The 26,919-nt window shown below is 44.9% G+C and overlaps 1 protein-coding gene across 2 annotated transcripts in view; it reads left to right on the top strand.

The window, feature by feature from the left end:
• The window catches only part of CENPP (centromere protein P), a 286,353-nt gene that overhangs the window by 253,220 nt on the left and 6,214 nt on the right, over positions 1–26,919 (top strand). The window contains exons 1-3 of one of the 2 annotated variants that reach the window (XM_054502644.2): positions 14,450–14,723; positions 25,597–25,676; positions 26,805–26,896. In XM_054502644.2, coding sequence (XP_054358619.1) covers positions 14,679–14,723; positions 25,597–25,676; positions 26,805–26,896 — 217 coding nt within the window. In that variant the 5' untranslated portion in view covers positions 14,450–14,678. Of the gene's footprint in view, positions 1–14,449; positions 14,724–25,596; positions 25,677–26,804; positions 26,897–26,919 lie in introns of those variants that run through there. The other variant, XM_054502643.2, reaches the window with a different exon arrangement.

The following is a 26,919-nucleotide window of genomic DNA, read 5'->3' as shown; positions in this document are numbered from 1 at the left end:
GGCGTATGAATTCCAGTGAAAGTATTAATATTATGGTGTTTTCACTAGGCTATCATCTATCCTTCCCTAGCACAGAAGGGGCGGCTGTGACGATAGCAGCCCATGTTCTTGGTGTAGCTTGCTTGGTACAAAGGGATGAATATAGACCTTCTTAAAAAACTGTGGTTGTTCATTCTGACCTGTCTGCTGGTTCGTGAAGGGACTGGTGCAGAGGCTGACCTTTGTCCCACCACCCCCTCATGAGTTGGAGTAGCTTTCTGGGAAGTGGTAGGGTCTGTAGAAATTTTTTTTTTCTTTTTTTGAGACAGCGTTTCACTCTTGTCACCCAGGCTGGAGCGCAGTGGCGCAATCTCGGCTCACTGCAACCTCCGCCTCCCAGTTTCAGATGATTCTCCTGCCTCAGCCTCCCAAGTAGCTGGGACTACAGGCATGCACCACCATGCCCAGCTAATTTTGTACTTTTATTAGAGACAGGGTTTCGCCATGTTGGCCAGGCTGTTCTCAAACTCCTGACCTAAGGTGATCTGCCAGCCTTGACCTCCCAAAGTGCTGGGATTACAGGCATGAGCCACCGCACCCAGCCTGTAGAAAGATTAAAAGTCATGTACTACCAATGCCTGCCTGGGCCAAGGGATGGTGGACAGAGCAAGGAGCAGACAAATCCAAAAACCCTCGAAGGAGGAGGCTGGGGGAAGTTTCTTGGGGGACAGAGGGCTTGGAAGGACCATGCATATACCAGGGGAAAAAGAGTACAACATACATGCCCGGTATTGGATACATACTCAGAAAAGACCTAAGAGGAGACTAGCTTTGCACCTCTGCTGGAGCAAGTAAGGGGTGAGGGCTAAGGCAGAGTTGTAGGCAGACTGCCATAGCTTTAAGGGAGTGCCCCTCTCAGAGTCAAACTGGAAAGACCGGGAGAATCAATTTTTTTTTTTATTTTCTTTGATCTCCAGACATCTAAGGAAATCTCCCTCAGGTCACTGGCTTACCAATGAGATATTGTAACAAAGACTTCACTGACCACACACAAGCAGGAATACAGTCTGCGCAAATGGTTTGGAAAAGTTGTTAAGCAGACAACTGCAGCCCTCAGCAATCAACAACAGCAAACCCTGAGGACGGGAGAATTTGGTTCCTAGAATCACTGCATTCTGGTATTCAAAATACCTGGTGTTCAACAACAAGAAAAAGACAGGGAGGGCATAGAAAGAAACAGGAAAGAATGTCCCATTTGGTGGGGGGGGGGGGCGGGCATGGGAATGACAGAAATCATCTTTGAGGAAACCCAGAATTGGACTTACTAGACAAACACTTAATGAACAACTGTCCTAAATATGCTCAGAGAAAAAAGAAAAAAACAAACAGGAAAACAAAGTATGAACAAAATGAGATATCAATAAGGAGACAGAAATTATAAAAAGGGGGCCCAGCCGGATGGTGGCTCACACCTGTAATCCCAGCACTTTGGGAGGCCGAGGCAGGCGAATCACCTGAGATCAGGAGTTCGAGACCAGCCTGAGCAACATGGAGAAACCCTGTCTCTACTAAAAATACAAAATTGGCCAGGCATGGTGGCGTATACCTGTAATCCCAGCTACTAGGGAGGCTGAGACAGGAGAGTCACTTGAACCTGAGAGGTGGAGGTTGTGGTGAGCCAAGATCATGCCATTGCACTCCAGCCTGGGCAACAAGAGTGAAACGCCGTCTCAAAAAAAAAGGGAGGGGGCTGGGGGACCAATCAAATTGTGGTATTTGCATACAATGGAATATTATTCAGGCACAAAAAGGAATGAAATACTGATGAACCTTGAAAATTGTATGCTAAATAAGCCAGACACAAAAGGTCACATATTGTATGATTCCATTTATATGAAGTATCCACAACAGATAAATCCATAGAAACAGAGAAATTAGATTGGTGGGTGGTGGTTGTTGGGGCCAAGGGAGGCAGGAATTGGGATTAACTGCTTAGTGGAAACCACTTTTATTTTGGAATGATCAGAATGTTTTGGAAATAGAGGTGGTGGTTGCACAACACTGAGAATGTAGTAAATGTAACCTAACTGATCACTTTAAAATGGTTACCTTTGAGCCAGGCATGGTGGCTCACGCCTATAATCCCAGCACTTTGGGAAGCCAAGGTGGGCAGATCGCTTGAGGTCGGGAGTTCAAGACCAGACTGGCCAACATGGTGAAACCCGTCTCTACTAAAAATATAAAAATTAGCTGGGCATGTTGGAGCCAGGCATGGTGGTAGGCATCTGTGATCCCAGCTAGTTGGGAGGCTGAGGCAGGAGAATCACTTGAACCCAGGAGGCGGAGGTTGCAGTGAGCCAAGATTGTGCCACTGTACTCCAGCCTGGGTGACAGAGCAAGACTCTGTCTCAAAAAATAAAATAAAATAGTTACTTTTATGTCATGTGAATTTCACCAAAGTATAAAAATAAAAATTTAAAGAGAGAAAGAGCAGCTGTGAGTTTTTTGTTTATTTGTTTTTGGGTGTTTTTTTTGTTTGTTTTTTTTTTTTGAGACAAAGTCTCGCTCTGTCACCCAGGCTGGAGTGCAGTGGCGCGATCTCGGCTCACTGCAAGCTCTGCCACCGGGTTCACGCCATTCTCCTGCCTCAGCCTCCCGAGTAGCTGGGACTATAGGCGCCTGGGACCACACCCGGCTAATTTTTTGTATTTTTTTTTTAGTAGAGACAAGGTTTCACCGTGTTAGCCAGGATGGTTAGCCAGGATGGTCTAGATCTCCTGACCTCGTGATCCGCCCGCCTCGGCCTCCCAAAGTGCTGGGATTACAGGCGTGAGCCACCATGCCCGGCCAGCTGTGAGTTTTAAAAGGTTTTTCTCTGTTGTAACATCTCCCTTCCCATCACCTAACCCCTAGGATATGGGCTCAGGGAAAAGTGTTTTTGAAGAGAGAATAGATCTGTATAATCCTTAGTTGAAATCTTCTGTAAACCCATAAGAGAATCACTTCACACCCATTAAAATAGCTGTAATCAACAAAACAGACAATATCAAGTGCAGGTGAGAATGTAAAGAAGGTGGAACCTTGGCTGGGCGCTTTCCTGGAAGAAGCTCCAATATTGGGCCCCAGAGTTAGGGATGTAGGAAGATGAGAGATAAAGGCATTCTTCTTGCAAGAGTTAGTAAATCCCTAGTCTGAGACGCCCATGAGAGGTGAATGTATGTGGGGTTATGAATAAATAAAATACCTGCATTACTACGAAATTTAAGGGGACAAATATAGTTCTGCTTAATATGCAAATGTATCATTTCAGAATTTATAAAGGACATTAAAAAATTGAAAGGCGCCAGGTGCAATGGCCCACACTTGTAATCCCAACACTTTGGGAGGATGAGGCGGGCAGATCACCTGAGCCCACGAGTTCAAGACCAGCCTGAGCAATATAGTGAAACCCTGTCTCTACCAAAAATACACCAAAAAAAAAAAAAAATTAGCTGGGCATGGTGGTGCACGCCTGTAGTCCCAGTGCACCATCACTAGGGAAGCTGAGGTGAGAGAATTGCTTGAACCCTGGAGGCGGAGGTTGCAGTGAGCCAAGATTGTGCCACTGCACTCCAGCCTGGGCAACAGCAAGACCCTGTCTCAAAAAAAATTTTTTTTTTAAGAAAGAAAGGAAACTACCAAATGGTTTTATAAAATGACTGTACCATTTTATAATGTACCAAAAAAATGTGTGTAAGATAAGACCTGCAGGGAAAAAAAAAAAATCCAAACCATGCTTACTGGAAGATATGCCCTTGTCTGTGAACCCTAACCCAAGAAAAGACATACTGACTTCCCAGAACAGCATTCCCACGTTCTTGAAATGACGTGGGCATTCTCATACATGTTGGCTGTACCAACAGTATGTGAGGTTCCACCTTCTTTACATTCTCACCTGCACTTGATATTGTCTGTTTTGTTGATTACAGCTATTTTAATGGGTGTGAAGTGATTCTCTTACGCGTTTACGAAAGATTTCAACTAAGCATTATACAGACCTATTTTTTATTTAGAGCTATTTTATTTTGAGCTTTTAATGATAGTTCAAATTATTGTTGAATGCCTTTTTAAACTACTTTATCTTACAAAGTCTAGTTGTATTTAAATTGAAGATAATCATGTGTTCATATTTCCTGACTCTATCAGTTTTTATTCACCCTTTAATTATGATGTTTTTATTATGTTTAAAATATTGTATTCATCTGAGAAACTCAAACTACACAGTATCATCCCTGCTCCCCCACACCTACCACCCAAAAAGAGGCCTCATTGTTTCTTTGCCCCACTTTATAACATCATTATCACATTCACATAAAAAGGATGTGGAACAGAAAAGACCCAAAGAGCTTTGCAAACGCTCCTGGAGGGCACTGGCAGGCACTGGTTGAGCAAGTTCTCTAATGGTGTGTCAGTGGTGAGGTACAGTTCAACAAAGAGCTTTCAGAGGCTTTAATTATATTAACACAACAAATTGTTAACTACTTGTTCTAAGGTTTTTTTTCAAACTTTAACTTTAGTTTCTTCTCAATGCATTCTCTTGCTTTATAAGACACTATAAAACACATCTGGTTAGCATTCAGCACTTATGGCACTTGTAAATAAAGAATCCTCTTTCTATTACAAATGTGTGAATAAATGCTATGCTTAAAGATGTTTGATTTTAAAAACAGTGTAGAATTCATATTTGTCTGAGGCCGAAGTATGACTTTTAGGAAATTGGAATCTGTCCTTTGGCTATTTTGTCTTTAAGAAAGAAGCTGACAGCTTGACTGTCTTGGCCCACACTCTCTGTTTCCATTTCCTCCTGCAGGCCAGGGCTGCATAATCAAAGTTAGACAGTTGTTATGCAAGCCTCCTGGTCTCAGGGGCCCTTATCCCTGTCCAGCCCTTAAACACAACATCTCTCTGTTTCCAAATAAATCCAAGAACTGTACAATCCCTTTCCATGTCTTTGGTCAGCCTTGGCTTCTGGAAATTAGTATGTTTCTTCAACTGTTATTTAAATGTGCAAGTTAGCTGAATTCTTAATAGAAGGAGATTTTGAAAGATAAATAGAAAGCTCACAAACGTCAAAACAAATGTATATAACTAATATCTGCATGTATCAAAGATTTCTAATCTGCAGCTTTTGACCTGTTTATTCAAACGTGATGCAACTAATTCTAGTGGAACAAAATCATGTGGACCATAGTTTCAGGATAGAGAAGTATTAAACAATTGAAGTTTTGAATAAATGAGCCAAAAGGGAGTCAACATTAAAGTCTTTATACTTTCAGATAAGTTTAAACGTTTCCACTCATTGAAATACCAAGAGAATGGGAATGCACTGAAAACATTATTCAGAGCACACTAAAAAGTAATAAAAAATTGTGCATAAAATAAGACCTGAAGGGGGCAGGGCGCGGTGGCTCACGCCTGTAATCCCAGCACATGTAATCCCAGCACAGCTCATGCCTGTAATCCCAGGAGGCCGAGGCGGGTGGATCACGAGGTCAGGAGATCGAGACCATCCTGGCTAACACAGTGAAACCCCGCCTCTACTAAAAATATAAAAAAATTAGCCGGGTGTGGTGGCAGCCACCTGTAGTCCCAGCTACTCGGGAGGCTGAAGCAGGAGAATGGCATGAACCCGGGAGGCGGAGCTTGCAGTGAGCCGAGATTGTGCCACTGCACTCCAGCCTGGGCAACTGAGCAAGACTCTGTCTCAAAATAAATAAATAAATAAATAAATAAGACCTGCAGGGGAAAAAAAATCCAAACCATACTTATTGGAAGATATACCCTTGTCTGTCAACCCTAACTCAAGAAGAGACATACTGACTTCCCAAAACGGCATTCCAGATACCACAGTATTAACAAAGGCTTGCAGATTGCCCATCTTAATCCAGGAAAATCACGGGAAATAAAATAGATATGTTCTTTGTAACAAATCCTGGAGAATCTGTCTGCGATGTTTCATTTATGGTCACTGTTCTTTAGGATAAGATAAATGTGACAGAGCTAGAAAAGATCCAAAGAGAGGAAGTAAAGTCACCAAGATGGCTACAGAGCTTCCAGATTAAAAAAAGAAAAAGCATTTTCCAAAGTGGAAGGATAACAGCAGAGAGGAGGCATCTTGGCATTCATCACAATTTTTAAATTATAAATTTCATTTATTTCGTTATTTATTATCTGTCTTTTCCACCAAATTTTATGCTTCATGAGGTCAGGCATACTGTCTTGTTTTTTAACTTTTTGTTGAAATATAGACATACATGGGTGCAGCACACCAACATGGCACAGGTATACATATGTAACCTGCACATTGTGCACATGTACCCTAAAACTTAAAGTATAAAAAAAAAAGACATACAGAAAAGAGCATATATAGACACATATACATGTATAAGTGTATACACTTATACATTTATCATGGATATATTTATACATGATAAATATACAGTTTGATAGTTTTTCACAAAATGAACTAGTATGACCACCACTCTGATCAGGAAACAGAGCATGAGCAGCCCCAGAGCATGAAGCCCCTTCACTCCTTTCCATTCATTCTCCAGCCCAGGGCGAGCACTGCTGGCTCCTGACAGCAGGGATCCACTAGCCGGCTCTAGAACCTGATGTGGATGAAATCGGGCCGTGCCTAGTATTCTATGCTGGCCTTCTTTTGCTCCCTGTTGTTTTTGATGAGGTTCATCCACATTACAATTTTTGATCACACTGTAATTTTCGATCATTCATCTCATTGCTGTATAGTATTCCATTGTGTGGATATACAACAAAGTCTTTATCCATCATACTGTTCCTGGGTATTCCTCAGTTCTGGCGCTATGAACAGGAGCACCATGAGCATTGGGAACACGTGTGCAGATTTCTGTTGGGTGGAATTGCTGAATCATGTCATATACATACGCTCAGCTTTGGTACCTGTTTCCAAACAGTTTTCCAAAGCAGCTGTACCAGTTCACACTCTCACCAGCAGTGTATGAGGGTTTCATTTGCTCACCTGTTTCAACACGGGTTTTGTTAGTCATTTTTAGCCAGTTGGGTGTGTGTGTCATGGTATACCATTGTGGTATTTGTTTGTATTCCCCTGATGATGCACAGTGCTTATTTTGTTCATCAGTATATACCCAGCATTTAACATCATATCTGTGCTTTTTATTAAGGCTCTTTCTATACAAGTGAAAGAGGATGGGACAGAAACCCAACTTAAGTTGGCTTAAACGAAAAGGAATGTTAGTGACTCCTGTAGCTAGCAGAGAGACTGGAGTAGCTCATACAACCAGAGCTGCTGGCCCCAGGGCTGGAGGCTTCTCTCCCACTGTGTGAGCCTCCCAGCAGCCCTGGCATCATCTGCCCTAAGCATCCACTTCTCAATCCCAGTGGCAGGAGAGCTGCCCCCGGGGAGCCACACTCTGTGTGTAAGATGCTGAGAGTGCTGTGATGAGGTGAGCCAGCTCCTGGGCAAAGGTGAGAAGGATTTGTCACCAGAAGAAGGGAGATGAGAAGGCTCACTGGACAAAGAAAAACAGACTTCTGACAGACCACCATGGCATCACACACATGAGATACTCCATAATATCATTTTGAATGAATGAATGAGTCAGCCCAAGCTTATGTTGTGCAGGCCACGGACAGGGTGAACCAGAAATATTTTTACTGAAATTACTCTAGGAAAGCAAAGCTGTTTTAGGACAGCAAAGGATTTTCTTTCCTTCTGCCCTCATTTCCCCTAATTCAAGAGCTATTCTATGTTGAAATATGAATAGCTATAAGATGTTTTGCCAATTCATGGGTGATCTGTACAGAAATGAATAAATGAAAGAGTGGTGTTTGCTACTCTCCTGTTATCTGTTTTGAGTTTTAAGTCAAGCCCATAATAAGCTGGTTCCTTCCTCCTGCCTGGGCCAACAATGAAAGTGAATAGTGATTAGAGTTTGGCAGAGCTGGTTTATGTGGTCTGTGGCCAGACTACAAGGCGAGTGTTATTTTGGGACCCAAATAAAAACTATAAGTTTCTTTCTTTAAATTCTTTCGGTAAAAAATGGGAGCCACTTATTAAAATAACCAAGCATAATACTTAAACTGGTAGCAGTAGATAAAGGGAACCCGGTAGAGAAGCCAAGAATATAGGTACACTTTTCTACCTTTCTCACGAATCTCAAAGGTAATATGATATCCTGGATGGGAATCCTGGAACAGAAGGACATTAAGGCAAAACTGAGGAAATCTGAATGAAATTTGGACTTTAGTTATAGTAGTGATGCAGCAATCTTGGTTCATTAATTATAACAAACATCCCACACTAATGGAAGATGCTAATAACAGAGGAATAACAGGGGAAACTGGGTGTGGGATATGTAAGGACTCTGTATTGTCTTTGCAATTTTCCTGTCAATGTAAACTGTTTTAAAAAGTAGTTTAAGAAAAAACCAGGTGAGGGTCTTGGAGGAGCCTGTGCAGGGAGGCTCCTGGAGCTTCAGCTTTATTAGTTTCAGGGTCAGCCCACCTCTGGTCTCCCTCCATTCTTATCAGTGGGATCACGGGGAACCTAAAATTTTCTTGAGAAAGGCACCTTGAGTAGGTGGCCCCATGAGCAGGTGGCCAGGCTGCTGCTTCCACTTCTGGCTCTGGGCCACTGGTACAGCATGGCGTGTCTGAGCCTTGTTTTTCTTATTTTAAAAGATGGGCATAATTTTATATCTCTGCCTCATAAAGGTGTTATGAGGTGTTAAAAGATCTTTCCACATTAGAACTGCTATGCAAATGGAATAAGTTATCATTGTCCTTTGGACTACTTTGCTGAGACTTTTCATCGCCCCTCAAGTTTTAAATCTCTGCCTAGTATTCATTTTATTTCATTTTTCCTTAACCATCAGCTCTTGATGTAATACAAAATTTCAACTTAAAATTTCATTTGTGGCCAGGCATGGTAGCTCACACCTGTAATCCCAGCACTTTGGGAGGCCAGGGGTGGAGGGATCACTTGAGGCCAGGAGTTTGAGACCATCCTGGACAACATAGCAAGACCCCATCTCTACAAACATTTTTTTAAAACTTTTAAAAATTAAAAAAAGTTTTAATTTATGTAAGTTATTTGTACCCTATTTTTCTATGTCCTGGATGTGAGAGGTTGCTCTTTTTTTTTTTTTTTTTTTTTGAGACGGAGTTTAGCTGTTGTTGCCCAGGCTGGAGTGCAGCGATGCGATCTCGGCTCACTGCAACCTCCACCTCCCAGGTTCAAGCGATTCTCCTGCCTCAGCCTCCCGAGTAGCTGGGATTATAGGTGCAAGCCACCACGCCCAGCTAATTTTTTGTATTTTCAGTAGAGACAGGGTTTCACTATGTTGGCAAGGCTGGTCTTGAACTCCTGACCTCAGGTGATCCACCCACCTTGGCCTCCCAAAGTGCTGGGATTACAGGCATGAGCCACCATGCCCAGCCACATTGCTGTTTTTCTAAGAACATGTGTTGACTTCATGGTTTCTTTGTTTATTGATTTTTTGGAGATAAGATCTCACTCTCTCATCCAGGCTAGAGTACACTGCAGCCTCAATCACCTGGGATCAACTGATCCTCCCACCTCAGCCTCCCATGTAGCTGGGACCACAAGCATGTACCACCACACGCAGCTAATTTTTTTATTTTTTGTAGAGATGGGGATCTTACTTTGTTGCAGTCATCCGGCCTCACACTCCCAAGGTGCTGAGATGACAGGCATGAACTCCCAAGTCTGCTCGGTTTTTTGTTTTTTGTTTTTGTTTTGTTTTTTGGTTTTTTTTTTCATGGAGTCTCGCTCTGTCGTCCAGGCTGGAGTGCAGTGGCACCATCTCGGCTCACTGCGACCTCCGTCTCCTGGGTTCAAGCGATTTTCCTGCCTCAGCCTCCCAAGTAGCTAGGATGACAGGCGTGCACCACCATGCCTGGGTAATTTATTTTTAGTAGAGACAGGGTTTCACCATGTTGGCCAGGCTGGTCTCAAACTCCTGACCTCAGGCAATCTGCCCACCTCGGCCTCCCAAAGTGCTGGGATTACAGGCATGAGCCACCGCACCCAGCCTATTTCCTCCCATTTTTAAAAAACTGAAAGCACTTAACGTAAGACTGTGAAGTACAAGTTTGAACATACATCATTGGCTTTATTTATAAAATATAGTATAAATATTATTTAAACTTTAAATTCTATACCCAAACTGTTCATCAAGGATGAGAGAAAAATAAACACATTGTTAAACATGAAAGTCCTCAAAAAATGGCAGATTGAAACATACAGCATTTATCAGGCACCCTGCCAAAACCTTTCTAAAATGGCAGTAAAAAGGTGTTTTGTTTGTTTGGTTGTTTGTTTTGAGACAGAGTCTTGCTCTGTTACCCAGGCTGGAATGCAGTGGTGTGATCCTAGCTCACTGTAGCCCAGAATTCCTGGGTTCAAGTGATCCTCTTGCCTAAGCCTTCCAAGTAGCTAGGGCAACAGGCACACACCACCATGTCTAATTTTTAAAATTTTTTGTAGAAATGGGGTCTCACTATGTTGCCCAGACCGGTTAGTTTTTAAAAGACATAAATACACAGATAAATAGGTAGGGCCAAGCCAAGCCCTGGAGTTCAAGGCCAGCCTAGGCAACATAGTAAGACCCTGTGTCAAAAAAAAAAAAAGAAAGAAAGAATAGAAAAATAGGTGGGAAGAAGGCAGCAATACAATACTGGAAGCTAGAAAGTGTGGTATTTGATTAAAACGAGAGAAAGCCTTGAGGAAGGCTGATGTGTTTTATAGAATTCCAATTTGCTCAGAAATGGGAGGCATCAAGTACATTGGAAAGTAGGGACAGGATGGAGAAGAATTAGTTGGAAGTCCATACGGGAGACAGAAAGGCTCTCCTACACCCCGACTTCCGTCCCCGCCATGACAGCAGCCATCTATTAATAAAAAAACGATGATAAGAGCCAGAGAGGTTCTGGACTCTGGGCCCCACTGTGGCTTTTTTTTATAACCTTCCTCTATAATACTTCCTCTAAGTATTTTTAATAAAAAATGAGGCATAGGAAGTTTCCTTTACTAGATCAGGGCTCTTCAAGGTTGAGACTTGGCTGTATTCATGTCTGGCACTAGACTGGGAAAAAGTGAGCAAATTTTTAGGGGCAATTATGTTTCCCAACAAAAATGTTTTTTCTGCTACCATCAAAGTCAGTTGCCAGCACTGAATTATGCTGCTACAAATTGATTGTGATAAAACTTGACCTGTACACTGCAACTATATTTGAGCTTAGAGATGTTATCTAGTAGAATGTTTATGAGCTTAGGTTTTGGAATCTGTTTCCCTTAGGTTTTAATCAATTTACTAGTTGTGTAATCTTAAGCAAGTTATGTTAATTATTCTGAGCCTTAGTTTCATTAAAATGAGCATTATACCGAAGATTTCATATGACCACTGTGAGGACTGAATGAGCTATAGTGCAAGTCGACTACACAGGGCCTGCAAGAATGAAGGGCTACAAACAGGGTGGGGACAGGAGTGAGAGTAATTTGTCTTGTGAAAAAGAACCTGAAGACCTCAAGAACGCCTACCAATCTCAGAATCTCCCTTATTCCGTGAAAAAGTTTAAATGGGATCATAACTTTAAATTATAATTAGTTTCAATGTTTTTAGACAGCATTACTTTGAGATTTATGAAATAATGAGAGTTCAAACCTTAATGATAAAATTTTCTGTGTATATCTGGAATATTACTTTCATTATCTGTTATAATTGCATATGAATAATTACATAAAGAGAAAATTGTGGAATTATCTCTAAAGAGTTTCTAGTATTTACTGTTACATTTATATGTGTGTGTATATTTATCTTCTTCATTATCATTTCTGACTATTTTAAAATAAACCAACTTGTCTCACATTTTCACATTAGTGGTCTAGGAGGGAAGTGAATTCCTTTTCAAAGCTTAAAATTACTACATGATTAACTTTCAATGATAATCTTAAAAAAGAACTACTGCTAGGACTTACATTCCAATCTGAAGCGTTCTCTGTTTTCTCTAGTAATCTTAATGGGAAGTCAGTTTTTTATGGGTACATTTGCCTTTAGAGTGATTGCAGGGTGCATGTTTCTAAGGTGTATAAATTACCGACTTTGCTTGAGTAATTTTCCCCTTTCCATTCTAAAGTGGGAAAGTATAGAAAAATCATATTTGTAAGTTTTATTCATTTTTAGGATTCCCATATCCCTTTGTTCCTTCTTTTAGTTCCATTTTCTAGACAAAGTGTTTGTGGCCAAACGTTCACATCGTGATCTCTCCCAGCACCAATTCTTATTTCCCAAAAAGTGCTAAGGTTTGTTTTCAAACTGGTTTGAGGTGTTCTTTGGGGGTGTGGGTTTTGTGAGTCACAGGGCTCCTCTCTGTCTGGGCTGGCCAAGGGCAGGGGCCAGCCCTCACCCCCCACTGCCATGGGTCCCTCTGAGAAGGAGTGAAGGAGGGGAGAAGGTGGGCATGCGAGGGCCAGTTGGCCTCATCCCCACAACCCCAGCACAGTAGTCCTTGCTCCTCTGAGCTTTCTATAATCACCCTAGCAAAGGGACAGTGATTTCCAGTGAGAAAACCCTCCACAGAGTATCCAGAGTAGTGAGAATCTACTAGAGGATGTGTCAGGAGGGAGAAATTACATGGGGAAATAACTTGTCTTCATTTTCTCTGGGGGTGTGATGTGACATCACATGGGCAGAGGCAGCACTGGGTCTCACCCTGCACTGTGTGCACAAGGGTCCAGTTGGAACAAGGTCAGGAGGCAGGGCATCTTACTGGCCTGTCCACATGGTCAGCTCGGAACACACTGTTTCCTGTCTCCTGAGACAGAAATTGGTATGAGAAGCAAAGATTACAAAGATTACAGATAAATGAAATTTAAATATTCAATTATAAAACAAATAACTGAAGGGTTTTTTTTTTTGAAGAATTTTTCTAGCTTAACAGAATTAAAATGAACTATGATAAAACATGGCAAAAACTATAAGGAGGCCAGGCACAGTGGCTCACACCTGTAATCCCAGCACTTTGGTAGGCTGAGGCAGGTGCATCACTTGAGCTCAGGAGTTCGAGATCAGCCTGGCCAAAATAGTGAAACCCCATCTCTACTAAAAATTAGCCGGGCATTGTGGTATGCACCTGTAATCCCAGCTACTAGGGAGGCTGAGGCAGGAGAATCGCTTGAACCCCAGAGGCGGAGGTTGCAGTGAGCTGAGATCGCACCACTGCACTCCAGCCTGGGATGCAGTGAATTCCACACCCAGAGTAAGACTCTGTGTCAAAAAAAAGAAAAAAAAAAAAAAAGACAAGGAAATGGAAATATGGTTAAGAATAAAGGGATTTCTGTTGGAATTTCATCCCTAGGGGTTTGAAAACCATTTTACTATTCAGAAGCATAGAAATGGCCCAAACCAGGCCCTGAAAGGAGCCCAGGAAACAAAAAGGGTAAAAAGAAAAAGAAAAAAGTCCATCTTAGGCTCAGGGGCTAAGGTCACACAGGACAGACTTCCCCCTCCAACGCCAGCCCCTGGCTAGACTATCACTGTGCCATACGGGAGGGATTGTGTGGTCAGTGGTTTTTGTTTTGTTTTGTTTTGTTTGTTTTCGTTTTTGTTTTTGTTTGAGACAGAGTATCCCTCTGTCACCCAGGCTGGAATGCAGTGGTGCGATCTCGGCTCACTGCAACCTCTGCCTTCCAGGGTCAAGTGATTCTCCTACCTCAACCTCCTGAATAGCTGGGACTACAGGCTCCCACCACCACGCCTGGCTAATTTTTGTATTTTTAGTAGAGACGGGGTTTCACCATGTTGGCCAGGCTGGTCTTGAACTCCTGACCTGAGGTGATCCACCCGCCTCGGCCTCCCAGAGTGCTGGGATTACAGGCGTGAGCCACTGTGCCTGGCCCAGTGGTTGTTTTTTAATCTGCTTTCCTCCTGTTTCTCAGAGTCACTTCCCAAGAGAAAGCACTATTAAAAGTATGGTATAGCTCCCACTAGATGTTTCTCCATTTACGAGACATGGTCAGATTACTTTCCCCCTAGGCTATGGCCTCCTCCAGCCTCTCTTTTGGTTTATCTGTGTCTCATGAACATCCAAACTGCCTGGAGCTCCACAGGCTTCCCTGGGGGACCAGTGGGACCCACCTCCCCTGCTCTTTCATGGTCCCTGTCTTCTGCAAAGGGCCAAGGAGTGACTGTTTTAAGCTTTGCAGCCATGTAGTCTGCTCAGTCACTAAGTTCAGCACAAAAGCAGCCTCAGACTGTATATACCTAAGTGAGTGGCTGTGTGCCAATCAAACTTTATTACAGACACCGAAGTTTGAAGTTTGCATTTAATGTAATTTTCACATGTCACGAAATCTTTGGAGTTCTTTTCAACCATGTTTAGCTTGAGGTTCCATACAAGAACAGAAGGGCGTGGGATCTGGCTTCTGGCCTGTCATTTGCTGTCTCCTGCCCTGGCTCTCTTCCTGTCCATACAGGCCCATTATTCATGCTTGCATTTGCTGTCTCTTAAAATTCCCCAGCTCTTCATTTTAAAAATGCCATTGGGATATATTTCCAATAGAGTGGGTCTCTTTCAACTCTGGGTTTCCCTGGTTCTTCCCAAGTCTGTACAAACAAGAAAAGTTGGGTGAAGGGAGGATGGAGGCTCCCAGCTGGTCTGTTCTGCAAAGGTCCAGAGATGAGGTAAGTGCTGAGGGCTGGGCCACCCCACTGGGGCTGGGGCACATGGAGAATGTTTGGCACAAGCCCTTGCGAGGGTTCTGGGGCATCAGTCACTACCAGAAAGGCAGCGCAAGTCATGCCCTGACTGGGCCTGGTCGGCCATCCCTTCTGGTGGGGGTTGTGTTTTTGCTCCTGTGGCAAAGTGCTGCAATGACATTCCAACTATCCCAGGTTTATGCCCCACCATGGGTTTGGAATAGAGAGGCTTTTCTGGTTGTTTGTTTTACTAAGCAACATTTAGGACACATTTTTTAACTCCCTGTGGACAAGCAATCCTTCTAACAGAGCTCCTCAGCTGTTCCCAGTTATTTTTGTGGATGGTTTTGTGGATGGTGCAGGTCCCCTGAGGGATCCTTCCTGGACACCCATGTTCATCCACTGAGGGCGACTGATCTCTGACTTCTGTCCCCACACAGGGTCAGACAAGTAGGTCTGATGCCTCCTGAGCCAGCAAGCTGCTGTGCTCCCTTGTTTTTTACCAACCAGACGACTCTTGGGGGCAGATGTGTGTGTCGCTAGGTCTGTGTTTGCGTGTCCGAGCCTCAGGACCACGTCCAGGAAAGTTAGGCTAATATGGTTTACAGGAGGCAATTCAGCAGCATAGCCACTGCATTCCATTCTGCTTGTATCACTACATGGACGTATTTACTTCAAAAACACAAATAGAGTCTAGAAAAACTGGTTAAAAATCCACACAATTAGACTTGGAGACATAGTCTTTCTATCCTGTATGTAATCAAAAGATTTAAAAGTCAGGCACCTTTTGTCCAGCCTTGTAGCCTGGGGATTTCTATTAACATTTCAGTCGGACACTGTGTCAGTGAGGGGACTCTCTTCTGCTAGGTGTGCCAATCAGGAAATTTCCAAAGGGAGCTTCTGGTGCTGCCGGCGGTTAGTTGTTACTTCAAATGATTGTGATGATACAAAGTGCTCGAATATCCAGTCCTTTCCATGTTAGAGCTCTTGAGAATCTGAAAACCCCATCTCGCCTCCCCCATGGGGGTACCAGCCCTCATTTAAACGCCATGCTGTGACCAAAAGGACAGAGGTGCCTGGCCTGGTATTAATTAGGCCCGGGAAAGTCTCGGTGTCAGATAAATGACTGCGTTGTGTCAGCTCCATGTCACGCTCCATGTGCCCACAGAGGAGTGGGCTGGGAGGGGACAGCAGGCACTCTTGGGAGACTGTAAATCAGCTGATCAAACAAGGGGATACACTGAGGGTGAAGGGACACAGTCTCTCCCCAGCAGCAAAGCAACTGACAGATGTCAAAAGAGCTAGACTGAGGTGTCTGGGAGAGCTCATGCCTGCGTGTTTTGAATATGGGTGTGCACAGACAGGGGTGGAAGCGGCTGCAAGTGGCTCATGCACCTGCACACACCAGTGTGTCCTTCCTAGCTCTTTCCACTGACAAGCCCTAGAAGTAATGAAGCTCCAGGAGCAACGAGCCCAGGTCCTGGTTTGTAAATACTGTCAGCTCCTTTGATTCCAGAGCTGGGCAGGGAAGTACAAAATGAGCCCAGAACAGCTGATGATGCCAGAGAGTAGGAAGACCTCAAAGAATGGTGGGGCTGTGTCAGAAGAACCAGGAGCAGTTTACAGGAGCTCATACTGGCCAGACCTGGGGGCTTGAGCATCACGACCAATAGTGATCTTAAACAGGTTACAGCCTGTGGAATAAACAAGTGACTGAGTGGATACTGATACAAATGAATAAGGGAAAAGGAGAAGCTCTTTCTGCTGGTAGAAAGCCAACAGATGCGGGAGGAATGATGGAAACGGAAAGCCACCTTTTGGGACCCTCACTGTCGTTGGTGTTGCCATGAGCCATCATAGGGTCTCAGACTCGGGAGTGGACAGTGGTCTCAGGACATCCCATGGAGCACAGTGGTTGGGCCGCGTCTGAGGTGCACAGGCAGCATTTCCATGGGGCTCCAAACCTGGCATCAACTCAGCATGGATATGCAGCATTAGGCCCAGATTCAGCAATCTGTGGTGCCAGCAGCTGCACCCAGGCTGTCAAGACCGGCCATGCTGGGGCCTGAGGGGACAAGGAAGGAGAGACGCAGTTGGGACAGCTGGGGACATCTGAAGGGGCACGTTCTGGTTTGGAGAGGTATGTTTTGGTCACATAGGAGATCTGCGCAATTGGGGAAAAACCCTGTGTGTGTCCAGGGGCGAGGGGTACCATGTCTCAGCATGGCACAACACAGAGGGAGGTGACAGGCGGTGTGAACAGGCGGCAGTTTCTCATTCTCCTCGTATACTGTTTCTGTAAATTCAAAATTACATTCAAATTAAACTTTTTTTTTTTTTGGAGACAGAGTCTTGCTCTGTCTCCAGGCTGGAGTGCAATGGTGCAATCTCGGCTCACTGCAACCTCTGACTCCCTGGTTCAAGCGATTCTCCTGCCTCAACCTCCCGAGTAGCTGGGATTACAGATGCACGCCACCACGCCCAGCTAATTTTTGTATTTTTAGTAGAGAAGGGGTTTCACCATGTTGGCCAGGGTGGTCTCGATCTCTTGACCTCGTGATCCGCTCGCCTTGGCCTCCCAAAGTGCTGGGATTACAGGCATGAGCCACCATACCCAGCCTCAAATTAAACTGTAAAAACACGACTGAGGCTCAGAGAGTTTAAAAGGGATTTCTCAAAGTCATATAGCCATCAACAGCTAAGTGGGCTGAGGTGGGACCAAGGCCCCTTGTCCCAGGCAGGGCAGCTGTGCTGGCCCCAGGGCCCCGGCAGTACCCGTTCACTCGGTAATGGTTTGATTGTCTAACACACGTAAGATCATACATGTGGTAACGTGTGAAGAACCTAGACCAGTGTCTGGCACAAAGGTGCCTTTGTATTTGTCAGTTTTCTTTCTGAAATGAGGGCAGATCATTGTTCTTCCCAGTGCTCCTGCTGTAGGCATTTCTAAACCTTTCTGAAGTTTGTCATACTTCTCTCAGAAGTCTTGTGCGTGGAGAGCAGGGGTGTGGTGGTCCACTCACCAAGACACCCACAGTGCCAAGTCCAACAGACGTGTCTCTGCTGGTTTCACCAGACGCTGCAGAAGCTGTTGCCCACTCCCTCCTCAGCGATCCCTGTGCACTTCCCCACCTTCCTGCCTACACTCAGCTCTGATCACCCCCGACACACCTCTCCTGCCTTACCTCACAAAAAGTACCTCATCTGCACCCCTGCCCTGGAGGTCAGAAATTCTCCACACCCCACATCCAGCAAGCCCTGATGCCACACCCCCAGAGCACATCCACGCCACTCCACTGTCACTCAGCCATGGTCCCCCTGCTTTCTCCCACATCTCGCCCACCTCCCCAGTCCACTCTCCATGCAACAATCAGTGTGATCCTTTCCAAATGACATCAGGTGGGGGTCTGGGGACCAGTCTGTGTGTTCTGGCCCTGCCCTGCTCCGAACTTCATCCTTGCCCTTCTCCCCACCACCAGCAGGTAGTAATGGGACTGACGTGCATTCTTAAAGAATCACTTGCTGCTCCCAGTTTTGGCGCTCTTACTAATGATCGTTTGCATGCAGTTTTTTCGTATGGACATGTTTTCCTTTCTCTTGGGTAAATATGTAGGAGTGGGATTGCTGGATCACATAGTAAGTGTATGTTTAATGTGGTAAGAAGCTGCCAAACTTATCCAATTCCTAGCAGCAGTGTATGTTAGTTCCAGTTGTTCCACATCTTCACCAGAACTTAGGATTGTTCTCTTTTTTATTTTAGCCATTCTGATGGATATGTTGTGGCATCACCTTGTGGTTTTAATTTGCAATTCCCTAATGACTAATGATGTATCTTTTGCACATTTAACCAAATAAGAGATGTGCAAAAGATACATCAGTTTGGTTTAAATCCTTTGCCCATTATTTAAAATTGGGTTATTTATCTTCTTTTTACTGAATTGTGTCCTTCATATATTCTGGATACAAGTTTTTGCCAATATTTTCACTCAGTCTGAGGTTGGCCTTTTTCTTTTTCTTATTCTTTACAATGGCTTTTAAGAGTAGTAGTTTCTAATTATGATGAAGCCAGTCTGTCAATTAGCTAATTTAGTTTTCTCTTATGGTCACTGCTTTTTTATTTAGTTAGTTTTATTTATTTTTTGAGATGGAGTTTTGCTTTTGTTGCCTAGGCTGGAGTACAATAGCGGGATCTCAGCTTGCTGCAACCTCTGCCTCCCAGGTTCAAGCAATTCTCCTGCCTCAGCTTTTGGAGTAGCTGGGATTACAGGCGTGTGACACCATGCCCAGCTGATTTTTGTATTATTAGTAGAGACAGGTTTTACTGTGTTGGCCAGGCTGGTCTCAAACTCCTGACCTCAGGTGATCCACCCACCTCAGCATACCAAGGTGCTGGGATTACAAGCATGAGCCACCACACCCGGCCTGCTTTTTTATTTAAGAAATCTTTGGCTAACCCAGAATTACACAGATTTACTCCTATGTTTTCTCTCAGAAGTTTTACAGTTTTAGCCCTTACATGTCCTTTTTTTGAGACAACAGAGTCTCAGTTGCCCAGGCTAGAGTACACTGGTGCAATCCTGGCTCACTGCAACTTCCACCTCCCAGGTTCAAGCAATTCTCATGCCTCAGCCCCTCAAGTAGCTGGAATTATAGGCACACGCCACTACACCTGGCTAATTTTTGTATTTTTAGTAGATAAGGGATTACACCATGAGACCATGTTGGCAAGGCTGGTCTCGAACTCCTGGCCTCAAGTGATCTACCTGCCTTGGCCGCCCAAAGTGCCATAATTACAGGTGTGAACCACTGCACCCAGCCCCTTACATTTCTATGTATGATTCATTAAATTTTCGTATATGGTGTACAGTAATCATTGAAGTTCATTTTTTTTTTTTAACATGTGGATATCCAATTGGCCCAGTGCCAGTTACTGAGGAGTCTAGGGTAAATTTTGCCAGCATCTTATGCCACAGTGTGACCTCACGGATGTTATCTCTCTATAAACCAGAGTATCTTTCAAAACAGAAAATGTTACTAAAATACAAATGAAACCAAGATGATTGAATGGGGGAAGGAGGAGTCTTTTCAACAATTGGTTCTCAGACAACTGGATATTCACAGACAAAAGAATGGAGCTGGACCCCTACCTCACACCATATATAAAAATTAACTCAAAATGGATCAAAGACCTAACTTTAAGAGCTAAAAATGTAAAACTCTTAGAATTAAACATAAATGTAAATCTCTGTGACTGTGATTAGGACTGTGAATTAGGTCATGGTTTCTTAGCTATGACACCAAAAGCACAAGCAGAAAGCAAAAAGAAAAAACTTAAATTGGATTTCATCAAAATGAAAAACTTTGTACTTTAAGTGACACCATTAAAGAAGTAAAAAGACAACTCACAGACTGAGAGAATATTTTTGATCATATATTGGGTAAGTGAATTGTTCTAGAATATATAAAGAGCTATTACAATTCAATAACTAAAAGATAACCCAATTTAAAAATAGGCAAAGGGGCCAGGCGTAGTGGCTCACACCTGTAATCCCAGCACTATGAAGGCCGAGGCAGGCAGATCCCTTGAGCCCAAGAGTTCAAGACCAGCCTGGGCAACACGGCAAAACCCCGTCCCTATAAAAAAATACAAAAATTAGCCAGGTGTGGTGGCATGTGCCTGTAGTCCCAGCTACTTGGGAGGGTGAGGTGGGAGAATTGCTTGAGCCTGGGAGGTGGAGATTGCAGTGAGCCAAGAATGCACCACCACACTCCAGCCTGGGAGAGAGAGAAATATTCTGTCTAAAAAAAATAAAAATTGGCAAAGCATCTGAATAAACATTTCTGCAAAGAAGGTATACAAATGGCCAGTAAGCACATAAGAGAAAAGCAAATCAAAATCACAATGAGATACCAACTCACGGCCAAAGTGTTGATGGGGCTATGGAGAAATCAGAACTCTCGTACACTGCTGATGGAATTATAAAAACAGTGCAGCCACTGTGAAACAGTTTGGCAACTCCCCAATGGTTGGAGAGTTATTATATGACCCAGAAATCCCACTCCTAGATATATAACCAAGGGAAATGAAAATATGTATGTGCAAAACTTATACACAAATGTTATGAACAGTAATGCTATGAGCATTATTTCAAAAAGCCAAAAAGGGCAAGGCACAGTGGCTCACGCCTGTAATCCCAACACTTTGGGAGGCCAAGGCAGGCAGATCATGAGGTCAGGAGATCAAGACCATCTTGGCCAACATGGTGAAACCCCATCTCTACTAAAAATACAAAAATTAGCCAGGTGTGGTGGCACGCGTCTGTAGTCCCAGCTACTGAGAAGACTGAGGCAGGAGAATCGCTTGAACCCAGGAGGTGCCTGTAGTCCCAGCTACTCAGGAATCTGAGGCAGGAGAATCGCTTGAATCCAGGAGGCGGAGGCTACAGTGAGCCAAGATCGCACCACTGCACTCCAGCCTGGGTGACAGAGCAAGACTCTGTCTCAAAATAATAATAATAATAATTTTTTAAAAAATCAAATAGCCAAAAAGTAAAAACCACCCAAAAGTCTGTTAGTTGATCATTGGATAAACAAAATGTGGTACATAAAAGACCATATGTAATTCCATTTGTATGAAATGTCTTGAATAGAGAAGTTTTATAGTTTTAGCACTTACATTTCTATGATTCATCAGAATAAATTTTTGTATTTGGTGTGGAGTAAGCATTGAAGTTTGTTTTTTTTTATCATGTGAATATCCAGTTGGCCCAGTGCCAGTTACTGAGGAGTCTAGTGTGAGTTTTGCCAGCATTTTATGCCACGGTGTAACCTCACTGATGTCATCTCTCAATAGACTGGAGTATCTTTCAAAACAGAAAATGTTACTAAAATACAAATGAAAGCAAGACAGAAAGTAGCCTGGTGTTGCTTATGGCTGTACTGGGAGGGTGGGTGTTAAGGGGACTAGGGGCAATAGCTAAAGGGTACATTTAGGGGGTGATGAAATGTTGTGGAATTAGAAAGTGGTGATGGTTGCACCACCTTGTGAATATACTAGTACCCATTGAATTATACACTTTAAAGGAATTATGTCTCATATAATTTATATGAATTTATCTCAATTCTTTAAAAGTCACTGAATTGGCCAGACATAATTTTTGGGAAAATATTAAAGTCAAGATGAGTTAACATATCTGTGGACACCCAAGGGTAGATTTAAACTCAGGATTCAAGGTTTCCCATTTGTTTAAGTGGGAGACATAGCATTCCTCTTTGGTATTGCACTGAAATATAATACAAGGTTGGTTTTCTGTAAAGCTCTGCTAAAAATTCTATTCCCTTTGGACTAGCATCCAGCAGCTATTACAATAGCACAGTGGGTCTCAGGTGTAAAACTGGGGCTGGATATCAAATTGCCAACATTCTCACAGCCATCTTTCTATCATAAACACCAGGAGAGCTCTCAAATGCAGACTCCCCACATATGGCAACCAGCTGAACAAACACCCACTTGAATCACTGCCTCAGCATTTCTGGCTTAAGACGAGCTTTCCTGTGGAAGGCTGGGGGCTCCAGAGGGGAAGCACCAGTGCCTGCCAACCAGTTAGTGTGCTCAATGAGGTCCCCTCCCAACAGCCATCCCTATATCACCACCTTCCTGACAATATCCATGGAAGCACAGGCATCTTGTTCACTTTCCTTAAGCCAGAACTCTCAGGGGTGTGCAGGTCTCTAAGGTGCACTAGGAAGAGCCACGGGTCCAAGACTGTCCCACGGGGGCTCAGCCAGGTGCCGTCCTTCTCTTGGCCTCGGTCTTAAATGTGACACATCTAAGGAGCTTTCCAGATAAGGCTTGATATTTTTCCATTCACTTTTTTTGTGTGTGTAACTATTTGTCATGGAAAGCATTCGAAAATAGATGATACATACCTCTTCCTCATCAGAGCATGTTTGTCTTAACTCTTTCTTGCCAATTTGGTCATCTTTTATCCACGTCAAATACAGTCATTTATAAAACTCAACTGCGTTGAGATGTGCTGACCGGAGGACTAATGATCTCAAGCCCATTCTGTCTTGAGTTGCATTGTATATAACTAATGTACCCCTGTTCACAGCTTTTCCATCTTCTCTCCCCACCTGTACACGTCTGCCAATGAGACCCATCCTTTCTATTTCAAGTTATCAGTGACCGTGACCTTGGCTAAATGAATGGAGCATTATTAACTTCCACAAAAGAACCTTTGCACACAGTCCCACAAAAGTCTTCCAGAAACATGCACTGAATGCCTGACCTCTTCCTAATGTCAGCGTTTCTACCTTTGACTTTATTTTACAAACTAAAGGGAGTAAGGTACACTTTAATTTTTTACTGAAAGCATCTAATTTAAACCCCTTTTTGCTCACAAGGAGAGGTGAGGAGAGGCCCAGGGAGGCAGAGAGCTGCTCCATCTGCTCCCTTGTGCTTGGAGGCTGAACCTCAGGCCCCACGTTGGAGCTGGCCCAGGCCCCAGCCATCCCAATGAGTCCCAAGTGCTGCCGCTGAGCCAGCCTGGAAGCTGAGCTGCCACGTTCACAGGCTCTCCCTTATGGTCCTCATGCAGTTGTGATTAATTTGGAAGAGCCTGCGGCTTAAAAATCAACCAACACTTTCCACTTAAATCACTTAGGTATACATTTTCTTATGGAAACTGAAGTTAGTAATTGTAAGCTTCCGCCAGGCCCCTCTCAGCCTCTGGCGGGTGCAGCTGGTGCTGCGATGCGCCCTTGCCATGCTGGGCCCACATGCACAGGGTGAAGGCCTCCCATGCTGGCAAGAGCTCAGCGATGCAGGGGCTGCTTCCTTTAAAATCTTTGTCATGCCATTGTCCCCACACAACCTCATTCAGCAGAGCTGATCTGGTTCAATCCGGCAAGTCTCTGGAGCAGCAGGAAGGCCCTGTCACTGCAGTTCCAGCCTGCTCCCTTGCCTTGTGTCCTCTGACTAGCTGTCAGGCCAGATGCTTCTCAGGGGAAACGTCCCCTCACTATCCTTCCCTAAGGCCTGGGGAGGCCACAGTGCTTTTTAATCATGGCAGGGCTTGCATGAGACTTAAGCAGCACCCCCAGGCTTCTACATCAGTCGCTGTGAGAGGACAGAAAGGAAAGCATGTCTGTTAGAGACTAGCCCTAGGAACTCGACGTCTCAGGCGGAGCCTACCGTGAAAGTCTCCTGTCACCCCTGACCCTGCAATCTGTTCTCACAAGAGCAGACAAAAAGACAAGTTTTTTTGTGTGTGTGTTTTTGTTTTTGTTTTTGAGATGGAGTTTCGCTCTTGTCGTCCAGACTGGATGGAGTGCAGTGGCACGATCTTGGCTCACTGCAGCCTCTGCCTCCTGGGTTCAAGGGATTCTCCTGCCTCAGCCTCCCGAGTAGCTGGGATTACAGGCACCCACCACCATGCCCAGCTAATTTTTTTTAGTAGAGACGGGCTTTCACCATTTTGGCCAGGCTGATCTTGAACTCCTGACCTCAGGTGGTCTGCCCTCCTTGGCCTACCCAAAATGCTGAGATTACAGGCGTGAGCCACCCACCACACCCAGCCAAAAAGACAAGTGTTTGTTTGTTTGTTTTGAGACAGAGTCTTGCTCTGTCGCCCAGGCTGGAGTGCAGTGGTGCAATCTCAGCTCACTGCAACCTCTGCCTCACAAGTTCAAGCGATTCTCCTGCCTCACCCTCCTGAGTAGCTGGGACTACTGGCGCATGCCACCAGACCCGGCTAATTTTTGTATTTTTACTAGAGACAGGGTTTCACTGTGTTGGCCAGGATGGTCTCAATCTCTTGACCTCGTGATCCACCCACCTCGGCCTCCTAAAGTGCTGGGATTACAGGCGTGAGCCACTGCACCCGGCCCAAAAAGACAAGTTTTTAAGAACTGAGAGGATAGGGCCACCATTACTCTTATCGGTTTTGAATAGGTATCATCATCTGTTCAGGTTCCAGTAAGCAAACTGTGTTGTGGTTTGATGATCTAAATTTGTGGGTCGGGTCTGGGATAGCTAGAGGCTACCGGGTCCTGCTGTCAGTAACAGAAACAAGCAGACGTGTCCAGAATTTTCATAGCGCATGGGGGAAACCAGACTCTCCCAGAACTGCAAGCCTAGAAATCTGTGAGATTCCACTTGATTTCCCTGCTTTTGGGAGGAGGCTTTTGACCATAAAATGCCATCTCATCATGAAGCTGACTTTCACCAAGGTAGGCCCTTTCCCTTACTACAGTGGGAGCCGCGCTACCACTGGGCACAGTGAGGGCACCAGGGTGGGCTCCTGCCCATGCCCAGGACGGTGTATGGGCTGGACACCACTGGGGTGAGTCCTGAGGATGGACAGGCGAGGGGCGTCCAGGCTCGGCCACAGCCCTCATGGAGCCTCAGCTCAAAGGGCTTTTCAGGTCAGATGCTAAAACCGTGAGAAAACAGCTGCTTTCCAGCAAGGAGCCTGACGCATCCACTTGGGGAATCCTCTGACCAGTCCTCCCCAGACCGTCCGGGTTGTGACGGACAAGGGCAGACCAAGGAGCCATCCCAGATGGAAGGGGTGTGGGGAAACCTGTGAAATGAGAATACAGCTGTAGGGAGGTTATGTACAATGTTCATGATGGGGAAGCAGCAGTCATGGGAGCCTGGAGGCTGTGGAGAGACCTACAGTGGGGCGGACGTGTGTGACAGCAAGGGCAGGAGGGGCAGTCGGCACCCATGGATGTTGTGCAAACACTCGGACCCTGATTTTCGCCAGACACCTGGAATGGTGCCCCATGCCCTTCCCACGGCCCCTTTCTCCTTACCAGTGGATCTGTCTAACCGTTTCTTCTCCCCATGCAGGAAAAGTACCCAGATGCCGTGTACCTCTCAGAGGGGCCCTCCTCCTGCTCCATGGGGATCCGCAGTGCCAGCCGGCCAGGGTGAGCCTGCACAGGCCACGGGGCCTCCCATTTCCTGTTCAAACAAGGATTCCAAGTAGGAGACCACCTAAGTAGGATTCTAAGTAGTAAACCACCTAACCAAGAACTAAAGGTTGTCGGTTGGAGGAATCAGTGGTCCCAGCAGATATGCCCAGCGTGGGGGTGCGGGGAGCTGGAGCTCTGGAGGATGTGCTGGGCCGCAGGGGGAAAACGCCAGTCCTGGGGCCCACCCCAGGACTTATGGGGTCAAGGAAGGAGGCTGGGAGAAAGTGGAGATGCTTGTGGATCTGCTGTTACTTCAGAAATCGAAGGGAGGAAGCCAGGGGTGAGTGGAAAACCCCAAAGCAATGAGAAGAAACAGGACAGGCTTAGTGCCCTGACAGCACAGCTGATCCCTCCACCAGCCCCGGTGCCACCCTGGCCCGTGACGTGTTCTCCATCCTCTTCCCTTGGCTGTGCATGTGTGGACATGTATCCATCTGGGTGTGCTTTTATGACCTGTATGTGAATGCCTCAACTCAACTGGTTTCCAAGCTTTAAAATCATGTGGTCCTTATGCAGGCTTCTGGGACTTGCCTTTGTCACCGTTCACCTCCTCCAGGGTCATGAGCAGCTGCAGTGCAGTTTCGCTGCTCATCCTCCCGGAGGGGATCATACACAGCGTCTTGCTGCACTCTTCAGCTCTGGAGCATGTGGCTTCTTTGTTCTGGCTCACACGCCCTGGCACACAGTACATAAGCTTCTCCTGGGCTCAACTGCCTAGAAATGAAATTCCTGTGTCATGCATGGATGCATGTTCAGCTTACTGTCAATGCCAGATTATTTCCAAAGTGGCTTGTCCATGTCTACTCCCACCAGTAATTCTGAAGTTTCTGTTGCTCCATGTTCTGTACTTCACTGGTATTGGCCTACTGATGTTTGCCAATGCAGTGGGGACAGAGCAGCACCTTCTTATGGTCCTGGTTCCATTTGCCTGTGCTACTGACCGTGCCTCTTCTTCGCTGTGGGTTGGGGTTTCTAGCAGGGGAGCCCAGCATGGGGAAATGGAGACCAGGTGTGACTCATGGTTGCTAATCTTTTCGCCAGATTTCAAAAAGCACATAATGACATGTTTTACCGCTTTTTCAGGTTTGAATTAGTCATTGTTTGGAGGATACAAATAGATGAAGACGGGAAGGTTTTTCCAAAGCTGGATCTTCTCACCAAAGTCCCACAGCGAGGTAGGGCCCTGGGTGTGGCTGCT

Source organism: Pongo pygmaeus, chromosome 13 (assembly GCF_028885625.2).
Source record: "Pongo pygmaeus isolate AG05252 chromosome 13, NHGRI_mPonPyg2-v2.0_pri, whole genome shotgun sequence".
NCBI lineage: Eukaryota > Metazoa > Chordata > Mammalia > Primates > Hominidae > Pongo > Pongo pygmaeus.
This window is presented reverse-complemented; position numbering and strand designations above follow the sequence as displayed.